This window comes from Anguilla anguilla, chromosome 10 (assembly GCF_013347855.1).
Source record: "Anguilla anguilla isolate fAngAng1 chromosome 10, fAngAng1.pri, whole genome shotgun sequence".
Taxonomy (NCBI): Eukaryota; Metazoa; Chordata; class Actinopteri; order Anguilliformes; family Anguillidae; genus Anguilla; species Anguilla anguilla.
The window spans coordinates 25,207,664-25,224,521 of record NC_049210.1 but is presented as its reverse complement, the minus strand read 5'-3'; the positions used below and the strand labels follow the sequence as shown (position 1 = coordinate 25,224,521).

Genomic DNA, 16,858 nt, shown 5'->3' with positions numbered 1-16,858 from the left:
TAACCCCTACATAGTGTTTCTTGAATAAGGTACTTTGTAAAATTAATTGTACTGTACTATAGCAACAGATATGTTCTTGGTATAGGGATCTTCCTATTAAGGAGTACTTATTACAGCCCATATTGAATTGAATTTATTTGACAATTAAAACATATATAAAACTGCACGGCAGTTGTTACATACATTAAAAATCATTGAGGATAAAAAAACAACACAAAGCCGAAAGAGGCTTATTTCCATTGTGGTCCTCCAACACTTAACACTCAACAAAACAAGACACAAAAAAGGAAAAGACAAGTACAAACCATAGGGTCTACTACGTACAACAGAATCACAAACATTAGGGAGCAAAAGGGATAACTACATAGGAACCTTATCAATCAGCCATGATTTTGTTAACCTTTTAAAACTTCTCAGAGAGGGAGTTGATTTAATTAGCATATCCAAACTATTCCACTCCGAAGCTCCTAAGTATGTAAAATAACCTTTTCCAGCAAGACTTCATGTGTACTCCATTTGGATTTGGATCTTATGGCAAATTTGTTGTGACTTTACTTTATTGATTATTCAAAGTTGCATCATTCAGCATTTTGACAAGTTTCACAAGCAAACATATATATATATATATATATATACATATAGTGCTTGCTACCTGATCCTGTCGTATCTGAAAGTCATAAAGATTACATTAGGATGTGATTACTCCCATCGAAGGATTAGGATTGACTACCATAGAAGTTTAAGAACATAATATAAAAAAGCAATGCAATACAGCAGAGGCGATTTTAGGATCAGACCTTTTGGGGGGGGTTAGGGTTAGGGTTGGGGGGGGGGGTCTGCGCCGTGAAATCCTAAATTCACTACCTAGCTACAATACAATATCAGTCATAAGAAGCAGGGATGTGTGTTTACAATGAGTCTAATGTGGAGTTTGATGTTGAATGTGCTTCTATTGGATAAGGGGGGGGGGGGGGTTGCTTACACAGGTATATCTAAATATTGAAGCAAGCAACCTAAAAACTGTCTGGGTGCACACAAAAGCCCGGGTAGGTGTGAAAACGACCCCAGAAGTGTTATAAAGTGAAATTCCCCTTTAACTCTTTCTAACAAGATCAATCATGAATATGTAAGGAGGTAATTCAGTTCAGCTCTTGAATACCTATAAAAAGCATGGAAGTTTTTCTCTGCTTCCACAACTGGATGATATTTGTAGGCAGATAATTGTTGAAGCCAGCCAGTTGTTAGTCAAAACATTTTCCATATAACAAAACCAAATCGTACCACTTTGGTTTCTGCTTGAAACTGGAACTGGCTCTAAACATAGAGATTTCAACTATCAGGCCTCAACACCATTATCTGTATAGACATTAAGATTTTCACTCACTCAAATGTCACAGATTGCATTCAAACTTAAAGGGAAATGCTAGGAATTTAGCCATGGAGGGTTCTTTGACCCCTGATATGGTGTCCTGTGTTCTGGTTTGTCTCTTCTGAGACAAACTGCAAGAGGTGAGACCTATAGATTGCTTGCGTAGATTAGGGTATCAGAAGATTTAAAATTGCCCCAATCATATTTGCTTTGATGCTTGTGGAGGGGAGTGCAGGCCACATTCTTAGAAACAATACAATATTGTATCCAATTCACTGTTCTCCCATTTTTGGATTTCTTTGTTGTTTTTCCAGAATAAATATATCCTGTTTACAGAGTGAGACTCCCACGTGACCAGGGGATTTGGTCATTTTGGTACAAATGTGCTCTTTATTTCCAGCTTTGAACCATGTCTGTACTGTATATAAGTTTGGAGATAATGGAGTTTATTTAAAACGGGGGGGGGGGGGGGGATTCCTACAAAATGTCCTGAACTTTAAGTGAGGTTCAAAGGGTTAAATAGGGGATACCCTAAACGGGCAAGGAGAAGAGGTTGAGCGGTTAAAAAACAAAAATACAAAAAGGAAGGTGGTAATAGTCCTCAATTGTATCCATTAATTATTGTTGCGGTATATCACCATTTCATTTCGGGGCAAAATCCAGTGTTAAAGTTACAATCTCAAAGATTTCCGTTTCGTTCTCTTGGGCGGTACCAATGGCGAAAAGCAGTAATTGCAGGTGTGTTTTTGGGTTAGGGTTAGGGTTAGGGTTAGAGATCCAACTGGATCCAACCAGTGTCGCCTGTGTGACATAAGTCAGTTGGCACCTGGGCCACGCCAACTATAACACTTACTATTTACTGAATAAAAATGGTTGTTATAAAAAAGTAACGTTATGTACATACTCATTCATTGTCTAACATTAGGCTAACCTAAGCTGTCTTTACACTGCCAAGCTGGGTTATAATGCTGTAGCAGACCTGAGGTAGAATTAGTGATGATCAATTTCCACAGACGTTCTTTATCCACCTTTTGCCCGGTATGAACATCTTTACACTGCAAAGAAGAATTTGCGGGATTCACTGTGGCTCGTGCAATTATGTATCTCGTGCACAATAAACAGTCTTTCTCGTGAATGATGTGTATTCACTGTACAAAGTGTAATATTTTTGGTTTTGCTAGCTAAACTGTTCGAGAATAAAGCTGAGCTAGGTGTTAAATTAGCAATCAGAACAAGAATAATAAAACAAAAACAAAGGAGATTTCATCAAAAAAAAAAGGCATCAAGGCTGAAGGAACATATGAGGAAGCGTAATAAAATAACAATGCTAATCCATACTACCGTATACTTTTATTTAGTTTTCTCCGGCTTGACATATTTACACAAAAATCAGACCTGGCTCTGCTCCACCTATACCCCGGGTTAATGCTCTGTGTAAAGACGGTTTTATTCCGATCATTATAATATATTGTTTAACTTGATGGCAATGTAAATAACAGTAACGTTAAGGCCAGTTCAGATCAATGATTCGCAACGAGACTAAACGGTTTTAGAATGTTGCAGAGAAAATTACAGCGGTGTGAACTGGTTAGTTGCAGAGCGTCTGAAGCCGTTGTCTGGGGTCTCAAAAGACCCACCATGTCAAAACGGCAAGCACAGATTTAGAACGTTTACAATCAGACGTCTTGGAATTCAGCAAGTTGCATCCAGTCTCGTTTCGAATCATTGATCTGAATTGACCTTTAGTTAGCTAGATTGGAACGTTACAACAAGGTAGCATTGCATTCGAGAGACATTTTGTGAGGTCGGTACCGGTCGGTAGCGTTAGCTAGCGTTTTTTCTAATTGTTAGCTGACATTAGATTGTGTTAATTACATTAGCTAGCTAGCTAACACAAAGTTACCTAATATGAGAGATGGCTACTCTGGGCAACTGTCTAAACTAATGTTGCCTTTCTTGACATGGTCCGGTAGCTAGCGTTAGCTGTGCAAATAGCTAGGTAAATGGTAAATGGACTGCATTTATATAGCGCTTTTATCCAAAGCGCTTTACAATTGACGCCTCTCATTCGCCAGAGCAGTTAGGGGTTAGGTGTCTTGCTCAAGGACACTTCGACACACCCAGGGCAGGGTTTGAACCGGCAACCCTCCGACTGCCAGACAATCGGTCTTACCTCCTGAGCTATGTAGCTATGAGCTAGGCTATGTAATTTAGTAACGTCACATTGTCATCAAATGTAATATGAAATCTACATCAAACAATATGACGTCATGTTACACAAAACCTTAAGGGTTCCATAACCCCCCCTTCCTATGTTATTGTAACGCTAGCAGACACCGGAAAAACCCTACGCCACTCACACAAGTGAGTTGAAGAGCGAGCCTGTTGCGTTAGCTCCGTCTACCCTCTCTGGCGGACCAACCACTGATGTGATTTTTTCCCGGGAATGTCGCCACAGACACCCAGTTCTTTAATCATAAATTATTATAATAATAATATAAATTAATATAATAATAGGTTCAATCACCACTGTGTTACCTAATTCGGCGATAGATAGTGACTTAACAGACATTTATTTTAATGAAAATCTTTGAGATTATTACTTTAAGTAATGTGTGCGTGGCTATCCATATTCTTTATTGCTCCATTAAGTTGAGTCTAAACTCTTTCACTGAATTACAGTATCTTTCTTACATTTTATATGCACACAACATATGCAAAATGATATGCTGATCATATTATATTAAATGCAATCAAGCATGGGTTGATAATTAACAATGTCACAAAACCCTACAAAAAGAAGCAGAAAAACATTAAAAAACAATAGTCGGTGCCATGTTTAATTATTTTATTCATGCTTTATTATCCAGTCAAAAAAAGTAAAATGTATAAACTTCAGTCTGTTTCAATATGTAGAATATACACTAAACGGTCCACTTCCCATTTTGAAACCAATTAGAAATTATGGAATTTATCTTTCAATTCTACATGCCTATCAAACATAATATGCTTTAATATAGCAGCTACTCAAATACTCTCCTGGGGTTCAAAAAGATCAATCATAATAATAAGAAATACAGTTGTATACATCCACTGCAAATCAACCATTTTACCACAAATTATAATTCCACACAGGAACACTAAATCATTTACTATAATCATTTTTGCATTTGTAGGTTTACAGGTTAAAATTAATTTAAAAGTAATTTTCTTGTTCAATAAAACAGAGCAAAAGATAATGGTAAATTTAAAATGTAATAACAGAATTCCTCCCAGAAAAATCTGTTTTCAAACACTTGCAACCACTTAAAGCTTCAGTGAATTATTCTGTGTATCATGTGACTATATTTCTGCAACCATGACAGCATTATAAAAATGTATAAAGTAATGAAACTAAATTTGATATATATAGTTTTCATAGTAAATATAAGTAACAGCATGTGTTTTTAACAAGGAAGATTTTACCTTTGATTACAGCACTGCATGCAATTTTCTCTTATTATGAATGCACACAAAATAGACAAAAACAAAATCATTTTGGAATTCTAATATGCACTTAAATTATTTTTCTAGTCTGGATTACATTTCCAACTAAGAGATACTATGACCACCTCATTAACAGAAAACAAGGTTCATACAAGGAAAGAGGGAAATGACTATTTCCTTGCTGGAAAACAAAGATAATCTTACTGTAAAAGCACATACATGTACATGATGATTTCTGGGAGAGAAGGGGCTCCACTTAGGCTCTCAGAGAATGACATAGTAAAAAAGAGCCATAATTACAGCACTGATGACACCAGAAATAGGTACAGTTACAAACCAAGCTATAAAGATGTTGCGGAACAGAAGCCAGTCAACTGCCTTCCTGGAGCGCAACCAACCAACAGCCACGACTGAACCCACCTGTTTACACACATAATGGGAAGTAAGGCCACTTCATACAACACCACAAACAACACAGTTCAGTCATTTTAATTGTCATGGTTACCTTGCAATGAGTAGTGCTGACAGGAAGGCCAATGTTGGAGGCAATAACCACTGTCAGTGCTGAGGCCAGTTCAATACTGAAACCGCTGCGGGAACACATAGCAAAAAACAAAAAAAATACAGGGTGAAAACCATGACTTAATTTTTAATTTAACTACATTGTGTTCTTATGTTCCAGGCAAAATCCTGAATATAAAGTGACCATGTGACCAAAGACAATGTGGCAAAATTCTAATAATTAATTTGAATGTATCAAATTGTTATGTATCATGTACATACCTTGTTATGTATTATGCAGAACAGGGGTGACAATGGAAAATATTATTGCTATTGTTGCTGGACAATCAAATCATACATCATTTTTTTGAAAGTTATCTGTCCTTGAAAATTTGCTATGGTTTTCAGAGTGTATTCTACCAGGAATTTGATGGTAGGTGACAAAAAAACATGATAGAGAAAACACAAAATCCCTTTGGTTAGGGGCTTTATTGTGTGGACATGGAAAGTTGTTTATAAATTCTGTCTGTTGAAATGGGGTCAGAATGTACAAAAATTAAAGTTTTTAAGGGCTGTGAGTCTGTGGCTGTTGCAGTTATTTCTTTGGGGAACCCTAAAAAGTGCCAAACTCTCAGGGCTGTATAGGTATGGGGCATGCCCCGCCAAGGCATAACTTGGCTGGATGGCATACCTCCCATCCCAATATGCATGCTAAGGTTAAAAAAGAACTACAGGAAGCAAAGAGGCCCTTTGAATGGCAAATTGCCCAAGATGCAAAAAGTAATCCCTAACGTTTCTTTCAACACTGTAGTAGGAAAGCCAACGAGGATATCAGGTGCATCAGGAATGAAGAAGGAGCATTACTTAACTAAGAATAAACAGGGTTCATACACTTTTTCACCAATGATTTTCAATGACTTTTCCATGACTTCTCCACAACCTTTAACTGAATTTCCATGACCGAAACAAATGACTATCTCAGCGGGACGATTTAAAATTATTTATTGTAACACTAAGTAAATTAGGTCTGCATCTGAAACATATGGTGCCTCTCTAAAACAAATGAACACCAGACAGACACACTTAGATACATTCTCTCATATTTTAATTTGAATAGTTTAACATTTTTGTCAATGTCTCAAAAGATAAATAAAAAATGCCATCACATTTTCTATCAGAGAGCATGAGAAAAAGAGAATGAATGAGAAAGACAGAGAGAAATAGTGCATTGGGGTAGGAATGCCAGTGCTAACTACTGATTCCCCAGCTCACAGTATATAAGTTGTCAAAATAAAAAACACATAATATAAATAAAATAAATAATTCTTCCAAAGTGAACTTCCACTCCTAAAATTAGAGATGGAATATGCAAAGTCTGGAACTCAATGTGGAACAAATCTTGGTAATGTGAGTGTCCTTGTATTCACTTTTAACAACATTTTAAATGGTAACAGTCACATGGCAGCTTAGTGCTTCATCTCAGCAAGCTTCTCATCAATTTGCTTTTCAAGGTCTTGAAGAGATGCCTTCTTTTCTTTGGCAGTGCGACGCGAACTGATTTTGTGATGAAAGTCAGTTTACCAGTGGATTCAGCTTTGTCAGCGTACTCATCTGCCAACTTCTCCAGTGCACCAATGCCGTTCTCTACTCTGGCCCTTTTTTTTAAGTTCATTCAACTCATGTGCAAGAGACTTTCTTTTTTGCACACTCTTTTCCTTATCAGTGGCCCTCTTCTGGTCATCCAAGTAGTTGTGGTACCTTTGTCTTGCTCCAGAAACCGAGATCAAATGCTCTTTGGTGAGTTGCACATTAGTTACACCACCAACAGATCTGATATGGCCAACAATGAGCCTCTGAGCAACCAGAGAGGCCTCCTTCTGATTCTCCACAATCAGCTCCTTGTTGATTGAGAACCCTCTCTCAACACTCGCCTGTCCATGAGAGAGAACTCGCAGCATCTTCACCACATGCCATACCTTGGAGAAAGCTTTGTTGGTTCCCATTGTCTCATGTAGTTGAGTGTCCACTCTGTCTGTCTTGGGGTCAAACTCCCTGAAGCTGGCTTGAAGGGCAGCAAAATCACAAAACTCTCCGAATTCTCGAAGGATGTCATCACACGCTGACTCCTCCACATGGTTAGCCCCAACAAGGTGGTGTAGCATCCATTTGAGCCAGGCACACTTCTTTGGATTCAGCCATGCATCTTGGGTCAAGGCACTGCATACTTCTCACTAGCTGGTGGTTCACAGGAGCCTTATTCTGTAGCTTCTCCAGTATTGTGATCAAGAATGTCTTGCATTCCATCTTAAGTTCCAGTACCTGCCTCTCTGATATCTTGTTGGTGGATTTCAGTTGGTTAAGACAGGTTTCAGCTGAGAATCCCAGGTTGATTTTGGTGGCATCCTTGTGTAGGCTGCTGTCCTGCAGAGGGATATGCAGAAGCTTCAGGATTGAGGTGGCCTCCTTTAGGGGTTTCTCTTTGCAGAATCGCCCCATGAGTCCTGTGAATGACATAAAATTGAAATTGTGTGAAAAATTCAAATGCAACTGCCAATATGTACACAAAGAGATGGAAAAATATTTAGTCTATCTATACAAATGAAATAAAATTGCATATTCTGTACCAACTAGCCTACATATTTAAACTCACTAGGCTGAAACAATTAACAGAATAGATTAATCAACAGAAAATGTATTTAAATTTTATTTTAATAGTTTTGTAATGTGTTTTTTTTGTAATCATGTAAAAAAATTCTGATATGTGCCATTTACAACTTCATCAAAATTGTGTTTGTCTTTGTTCCATATAATAAAATGAAGTTAGGTTTCTGACTGCTGGATAAAAATTAAGTTATTTCAAGATGACTGTTTTACCATAATTTTGTACTTTATTACCTTATTTTTCTGGCATTTTATTGTCTAAATCAATTGCATAGATTAATCAAATAATTATTAGTTGCAGCCCTACTAACGCTTACTCTGAATGGAGTACTCTGTTTGGGGTGTGGTTTTTAATCCAGGCCTTGATCCCTGCCCTGATTCTGCTATATTTTAATGTGATTATTTATATTTGTATCTAATTTTGTATGTATTGTGTGTCATGTAACATTCCTACTGGCACTGCCATTTCTTGTACCAGGTCTCTTTTAAAAAAGAGATTGCATTTGAATGAGACAACCTGGTAAAATATAGGTTAAACTTTAACTGTATTACTTTCATAAAGCCATATTAAAGGTTTGATTATTTCAAAGGTCTGTCAGATGCTGAGCCACGCTCAAGCTGATTATTCAAAACCTTCAAATTAAATTCTAACGACTGACGCTGAACCTTTACCCAACCTTCAATAGGCTATGGCTTTATGAAAGTAACCACGATGAGATCTCTAATGTTTAGCTAATTAGCTAACTTATGCAACGTCTTGAAATGGTTGTTTGTAAACGGACAACTCAATTATTAACTTATAACATTTTCATTTACTAGATATATCACTAGGACAAATAACAGAACCTGGCTGTTGGCTAAAGACAGTCTACTTTATGCAATATGTGGCTCAAGACCATTTCGCCGTCTAATGTTTAGCTAATTAGCTAACTTATGCAACGTCTTGAAATGGTTGTTTGTAAACGGACAACTCAATTATTAACTTATAACATTTTCATTTACTAGATATATCACTAGGACAAATAACAGAACCTGGCTGTTGGCTAAAGACAGTCTACTTTATGCAATATGTGGCTCAAGACCATTTCGCCGTTTAAACTGTTCTGTGAATTTACGAATAAACAGCTGGCTGCAAAACCGGTTTAAAATTTTAAGGTGGACTGGGAATTACGAAAAAGAAGCCAATTTAAGCCTTGTTTAAAACCTTGAATTTAACCAAGCTAAAATAATCCAAACCAGACAAAATAGCTTCTCTATTTTGAGAAGAATTTAACCAACATATGTAACCATAGCTACATGCTGAATCGGTAGCCAACTTAATGGAAGTAGTTAGTACCAGCAAAAAGTTTTATTTTGAGGGCGAATTACCCAAACATATTATCGACCCGTTTATATTTTAATATTTGGTCTGTCGGACAAATGGGCAGTCACTCGCTCCCGCCATGATTTGGACTATTTTCTAGGAACAAAAATGGGTGCGTCGACAGCGCGTCTAGTTAATAGAATGAATAGAAACACAATGCTGATATGGAAAATTCACTAACCATTAGCGTTAAGAAAATAAATCCAAAGATGCCCAAAATCGCCTATAATACTGCTTTTGTGCTTGCTTACTTCACTTATTTTGAGAAAATACCATAGACACAGGTCAAACAAAATATTAGGCCTATAGCTACATATCTTCAGATAAAGAGGGAAAGACAGAAACAGAGCACACACATATGATACGAGATTCCTTACCTTCCATCAGTTGAAAACAGTTGAAACATATTCTCGCTGAGGAAGGGTAACATAGGCTTATCCGTCTGATAGAGGGTGAGGAAAGGGGCGACCTCTCTTGCGATGCTGTTGAAGATCATAACTTTTGGGATGAACAGAGGATCCTTGGAACTGTTTTTCACAGCCTCAAAAGACTTAACCTTAGGATCCGGTGGATCACCCTTACACACCATCTCTACGAAGGTTGTCACGTAGGGTCAAAGCTCCAAAGCTCGGTCAGACACACTAACATTTTCAAGCCAACGGTGTCTGCAGAACTTGAGCATCACAATGCTGCAACCAGTGGCGGTGATGAAGTCCTCATGACGAGCAGGACAATCTTGGAAAAGCCAGTATAGGCTTGAGAGTGTATGCTCAATGTCCCAGCCGGTAGCTCTGCATCCATCTCTGAACGCGTTGTGCAAGATATGCAAACCGCAAGAACCAATGTTGAGAAGCGATTTGTCCACCTGCTTCTGCATCTCTTTCTGTGTAAGTTCAAATGCTTTCCAGTTCACGTGTGGCCCGTCCATAGACAGCTGGATGAGATTATTAACTCCTGTCTCGGACAGCGCTTTGCTCATCTTTTCGACGATATCAACTGCAGTGGAATGTCCCAAAAATTCCAAGCCAATGTATTTTAGTCTTTACTTCTACTCCATCCCACAGCCTCGCGTGTAAATCCATTTAGACTGCAAATGGTGGTTTAGGCTTTCGTCAAACAGCACTACATATACAGTTTGTTGAGACACTTCTGCCAATAAGAGTCTCTTAAAATACGGAGCAAGCCCAAATGTGCAGACATATAAACACTTTCTCTCACCGCAGGAAAATCTGGCTGCAATCTGGCTGTCCGGGAACATGGCGACGAAAAGACGGCTTGTGTCCTCGGATGACTTGAATGAGTTGTGCGAATTCATGATTTTTAATGCCCACAGTATCTCCGCTTTGAGCACTTCGTTTTTTGTTGAAACGTCTAAACTTGTCTGTTTCTTTGCTGTGGAAACTGCAGTAGCATGGCTGGATGTCTTTGTAGCATCAGCGTTCATAAACTCACGAATGGGAATTGCGCTACTAGCAACAGCGGCTGCGGTCTCATGCTTTTTCCCCTTCATATGGCTAGCAAGCGCCGCCTCGCCCATATTCGAAATATCGAATGTTTTACAGCATAGTTTGCATTTAGCACGTCTTGGGTCAGTGTCTTTTGTCAGCCATAATTAGTACTTATTATCCTTAAAAAGCCTTATATATTACTGAAGCTGCACTTCCCTGGCATATTGTCGGCACAGTAGGCCTACGTTTTCTGCTACATTAGCAGAAGCAACTGTAGGCTAGTGGGCGTGCCTGTAAACAGACTGAGCCAGACCAAATTAACTTCTCACACCACCAAAATACCGCGAAGGTTACGTGCCAATTTACGTTTTATTACTATACATACTATTTTTATGATTGGATTAATTAGTAATTATATTTGATGCAACTTTAGCTATATTTCCATTACTTTTCCCAAAACTTTTCAAAAAATATTATTTTCCATAAATTTTCCAGGGCCTGGAAATTGCATTTTAAATTTCAATGACTTTTCCAGGTTTTTCATGACTGTACGAACCCTGAATAAAGATATTGCTGATGCCTTAAGTAGTTATTTTGTTGAGAGTTTTACTAGAGAAGAGGTTACTAATAGACTGAAAGGCATATTCAGTACTCAGAAAGTCGTATGAGATATTAACCCCTTAGCGCACATGCCAAATCTGGCTAATCCTTGCCCATTTAGGGGGTACCCTATTTAAAGCTTTATAACTCCAGATGTGAACACCACAGAGACTTGAAAAATGGCTTAAATGAAGCAAGACATTTGTACCATGTACAGTACTTGCTTGGATTACTTTATATTCCTAATTTTGGAAGAAATATAGTGCCAGAAATGCAAATGTCTAGGCAAAAAATCTAAAATGAATTTGCTCTTTTTTTAGTTCGCAATGAAATACTGGGAGGTTGCATATATACATCCTGGATCAAAAACTTGACCACAAGTTCATAAAATCTAAGGGTGGATATGTAGAACTACTAAAGATCTATGAAGCAAAAACTAAGCAGTGGACCCAGCGTCTCAAAATCTACCCAAAATGTCTAAATTATGCATTACTGTAAATCACAACAAATTCATGTATTTCACTACATATCAACTGTTTTTACTCAAGAAACCCACTGTTGCATCATTTTCAAGTGGTAATTACAAGTTTTCTGTCAGTACAGTGGTCTAAAATAGCTAGGGGTCCAGAAACATACCCAAAATCTCTCCAAAAAGGAATATAATACTTTTTGTCCATTGTAAAGCATATAAACGAGCCCCTTATGAAGGTTTAAGATGAAACATTGATATCAGATTTAAAATAATGCAAAAATATTGTCACACAATGCTGTACAGTACCTAAACGTGTAATAATTAACTTTTGTATGTATTTCTATACTCTGTACTCTCGTATGTTTTCTTGTATGGGGATGGGACGATAGGAAAACAATTTTCAACCGTCCACCATGTTTTGGCTAGGGTTGGGTCTGTTTCCGGTTTTGCCGGTCCGGTCCAGTGTACGAGCTTAAACCGGTTTGATTTTATGCGAACCGACTGAACCGGCATTTGTCATTATGAGACGTAGCCGACTGGCAAATTAAAAAGTAGCCTACATCAGCAACCTGTGCCGACGGCGCTAAATCAAACTTGTATTGCATTAGTAATAAACAATATAACAACATGATTAACATAATATTATGTTTGTTTATAAAATGAAGCCACAAGTGTCTGAGTGCAAAAAAAAAAAAAAAAGATTGACAGGCCGTGCGCAATTTAGTGCTGAGGCCGGCAACAAGGAGATCCAATTTCATTATACAAAGGCTTGGCTGAATACTCGATTCTGATTTGTCCAAGGGTGGGCATTATTTCTCAGTAAAGGGACACCTTGGCCTTTTAACAGTTCTAAAATCAATGTGCTACAAAATCCAGCATTCTAAAGCAGTTTAAACAGCAACTTTCGCTTTTGAATTGTTGTTACATCCTCTCCTGTTTTCAATGTCCAATTTCACAATTGATGGCAACGTTGAATCACATTTCTAGTTGCTGTTAACTCATGGCTACAGACGCATTTTCATCCGTATGTTTGTGAACAATTGCGCTTATAGTAACCGCTGTTTTGAATACAATTCAATAGCTAGCTAGTCGGGATAACAAGCAAGCCGTGAGACCATTCTGACCTAAAACCAAGAATTTTAATATTGGCTAGGTGACGAGTGACAGCGAACCTATCATAAAGCTAGCTGGCATTCAAAGCCCGTTTCAAAGGGTCTTAGAAAGATGTTATGTATAGCCTACACTGCGCGACCACACCATTTAAAAAGCAAGACATTGCTAGGGAGATTAATTTGATTGACTTATGGTTTCATGCAGTTTTATTAAATAATGTAATGACAAATGACCAAAATTGGTGCTAACTGTATGGTATAAAACGAGAAGGAACTACTTTTTCTTGATAGCATCATTGTTTTCATATAATTAACGACCAGAGGTTTTTGCTTAACAACGGTGCAAACAGAACTACCAACCAGAGTTTTTGCATAACAACGGTCCAAACAGAACTAGGCTACCAACCAGAGGTTTGTTTAACAACGGTAAATCCACTATACTCTCATTCATGGGCTCTCATTATGTTCCACTCGGGAGCAGCTGAGTCACGTGCAATGCCTAGTGGTAAAATTTGGTATTACCGGTCCGGTCCGGTATTTGGCTTACTATCAAACCGGTTTGAAAATTTTTACATCGGCCCAACCCTAGTTTTGGCAATGTTCCAACACTCTCGTCATCACTGTTGCATGCATCACAAAAACGATTACACTACTAACTAACGCTTACATGGATGAGAGCAGTCATATGTCACTTCCCTGTCGTTCAATGACCACGCCCCCTTTTGGGTGAACATAAGCGTTGTAAAAGTGCCGTGTCAAATTGAAAAAAACTAGTGGCACCAGGCCTAAAAACTACTGCGTTGTATTTTGCACATCAAACAAAAAAAAACTTGGTTTACAATTTTCTTTACTTCCCCAAAGAGCAAAGGACTGTAAAAGAAGAGATCTGTGGCTTCAGGCCATCCGCAGAGAGGATGAAAATGGTAAACTGTGGGACCCGGTCATTAGATCTAACGCATCAAAGTTAAAGGGGAATTGCACTTTATAACACTTCTGTTTCTCATGACTGATATTGTCCTTCTAATGAATGTGTCGCCTTTCATTTTTCGATTAGTTATTTCATTATGTTAATATTTTATGCTGTTTTGTTGTTTTCCTTTACAACTGCAGGAAGTAGACCCAGGCAGTTCAGTGTCGAACTCTAGGATGCATATCATTGCGCGACTTCTGATGTGGGCGTACCTGCAGACAATAACATTAGGTTGGTCGTAGAAATAGTGTTGTATTACTACTAGCTAGCGAAACCGAAAATGTCTGAGGAGGAAATAAATGGATGGTGGCAACACTATAACAATAGAACAACAGCCAGCAAGCTGTCTAACTGTTACCGTAGACATCCTATGTCAAGGCTCCAGAGTGCCGCTATTTTGGAAGGTAGGCTACCTAGGCATCACAAATGCGCGTATATTTCACAAACGGATTGTCCAAGACAATATATGACCACTCAGTCTCAAAAGGGACATATCTATGCGTAAAAGGTAAGATTGTAAGGTTGTATATTTATTCAATACTTAGTCCCAGATATTGACTGTAGAATGACATGGTATCATTTTTTAAAACGTTGTCTTGTTTATTTCGTTATTCTGCGTTTTCACTGCTGCATTGCAGGCCTGGATCTAGACTGCTCAGATTGGGGGGGCAATTAGAAATTTGGGGTGGGCACCTTTTCACACAGTGGGCTATACTACAGTGTTGAGCTGTTTTCCTAGTTTTAATGTACGACGGATGTGTCTGTTCTTAAACATTACCACTCTACATACAGTTGCACTCAAAATTATTCAAAATTATGTGCACATGAGGAATAGGCTAAGATTTTAATAGAGAAGTATCAGAGGTGTGAACACTAGCACTTACTTGAGCCTCAAAATACTGACTTCTAGAGGTAGAACAATTTCGCACATGGACATTTTCATATTTCATGTTTGACCTATTTGTGAACTCTACATTATGTTCTCATAAGCCGCGTTTCCACCAAAAGTACCAGGAACTTTTAGTCCCAGGAACTACTTTTCAAGGAACTAAAAGGTTCCTTCAGCCCATTGTTGTCTGCGTTTCCACCGCGGTCTAAAGTCCCACGAAGATTAGGCAAATTAGCCCACTGACGTTGTTGAAAAAGCGACGTTGTCGTCGGTCCATCTGTCCTATGATTTCTTCTGTAACCCCATACTACCACCGAAGTAGCCTACATTATTTTCTAATAACCGGGACAGCCCGGAGGGGTTTATGCCACTTATATACAACGGGTTACCAACAATGACTATATATGGTTACTTTTGTATTTATTGATTTTTATCGATTTATAATCACCTGAAATTGAAATATTCTTCTGCAGCCGTTTGGGCATATTTTACCGTTGTCAAGCAAAACTCTCGTTGGTAGTTGAACTTGGACCGTTGTTATGCAACAAATAGGATATAGCAGGCCAATAGTCAGATTGTAACTGTTTTATATATCCTCTCAAACACATTCATTATGTTTTTATGCGAACATTCACTTTCATGTCTTGACATCCGAGGGGACAGAATGCATTCACATTTCCAATATAACTGGCAACAACAGCAGAAAACATGCACACATTGTAAACAATTTGCTGTTGAATTGATTACTTTCTCATCGTCAATTCCATATAGGCTAATCGCAAAATGACAAGAATAGAACGAAAACTCGGACTTGCGTGAAAATTTAAATTAGCAGTGGTACAGCCACCGTTTGCTTTCCTTCAAAGTTACTGCTAGCTGAGCAGCAAAGTGTGCCCTCCAGATGCGAACCATGCACCATAAATTAGTGCATAGTCTTCCTGGGCTGCGTTTCCGAGTTTCGATGTACCTTAACGTTTTACGAAGGTTCTTAAGGTATACCTTCTTAAGGGAAACCGCTTTTTTACGAGTGTTTCCCAGACTATACCTTAAGGCAACTCTTAAGTGACAACTTAAAGGTACATCGTAAGTTGGAGCTGGCCTTCACTGTGGTGCTGAAAAGTTTATCAATCGATGCCAAGCGAATCGATTGTCTCACTTGTAAAGGCTTGTGAATGACGTTTTAATATTACACGTGTTGTCATAATCATTTTACATCAATCTAATATTGCAGAAGAGGAAGCTATGCCTACTAGAGATTATCTGCTAATCTCTTTAAGAGTCCGTTAAGACGAGATCTTGTGATAGTTTCAATAAATACGTACATATAGGCTACAATGGATAAAATAAAAAGCGTCAATCGGGACATATAAGCCATAGTCTGGGACTTTGTGGAAGCCCAGGGGAAAGAATATAGGCTACATATGGGTGAATTATTTTGTTCTTATTGAAAAAAAGGTCTAATGTTAATTTGTTTTTGTCACACAATATATAGGCAACTGTAGCAGCATATCACTGCACTGCACTGATTCCCGCGAACTTTTCTCTGCAATGCAAAAATGATCGTAGATGAAAGGCAAAAGCGCGTCTGTGGAAAATGATCATGATGCATTATATACCGGGTGCCTTATGAATAGGTCTACCTGTTAAAGTGATTTGTTCATCCACCTTAATTTGCTGTTGGATAATCTTAAGTTTAACCAAGAATATCATTATTGGGTTGTTTACCGAAAATCGTAAAACAACATGGTAAGAAAAATGTTCCGTAATGTTGATATTTACCCAGTGCTATTTTGTTTTATATAGGAGGTGTGAGCTAAAGGTGTGAGCCACTGTACCTGTATGTGTGTTTATGGCTAGGCCAATCAACGTGCTCTAGTTCGGTCATGCAAGTAGACTCACTCAACGTTGTTTTTGCACACACAGGTTTTATATTCTTAATAAACCGGCGGTTTGTTCCAAGTCAGTGTGCTCATTGACTCACACACAA

The 16,858-nt window shown here is 38.2% G+C and overlaps 1 protein-coding gene across 1 annotated transcript in view; it reads right to left on the bottom strand.

Annotated features, from left to right (window-relative positions):
* Positions 1-4,203: 4,203 nt before the first annotated feature.
* The window catches only part of LOC118206733 (sodium-dependent phosphate transporter 1-B-like), a 320,116-nt gene continuing 307,461 nt past the window's right edge, over positions 4,204-16,858 (bottom strand). Inside the window, exons 10-11 of the mRNA XM_035379759.1 lie at positions 5,361-5,445; positions 4,204-5,275 (exon numbers count right to left, since the gene is read on the bottom strand). Of these exons, the coding sequence (XP_035235650.1) occupies positions 5,120-5,275; positions 5,361-5,445 (241 nt within the window). The 3' untranslated portion in view covers positions 4,204-5,119. The remainder of the gene's footprint in view (positions 5,276-5,360; positions 5,446-16,858) is intronic.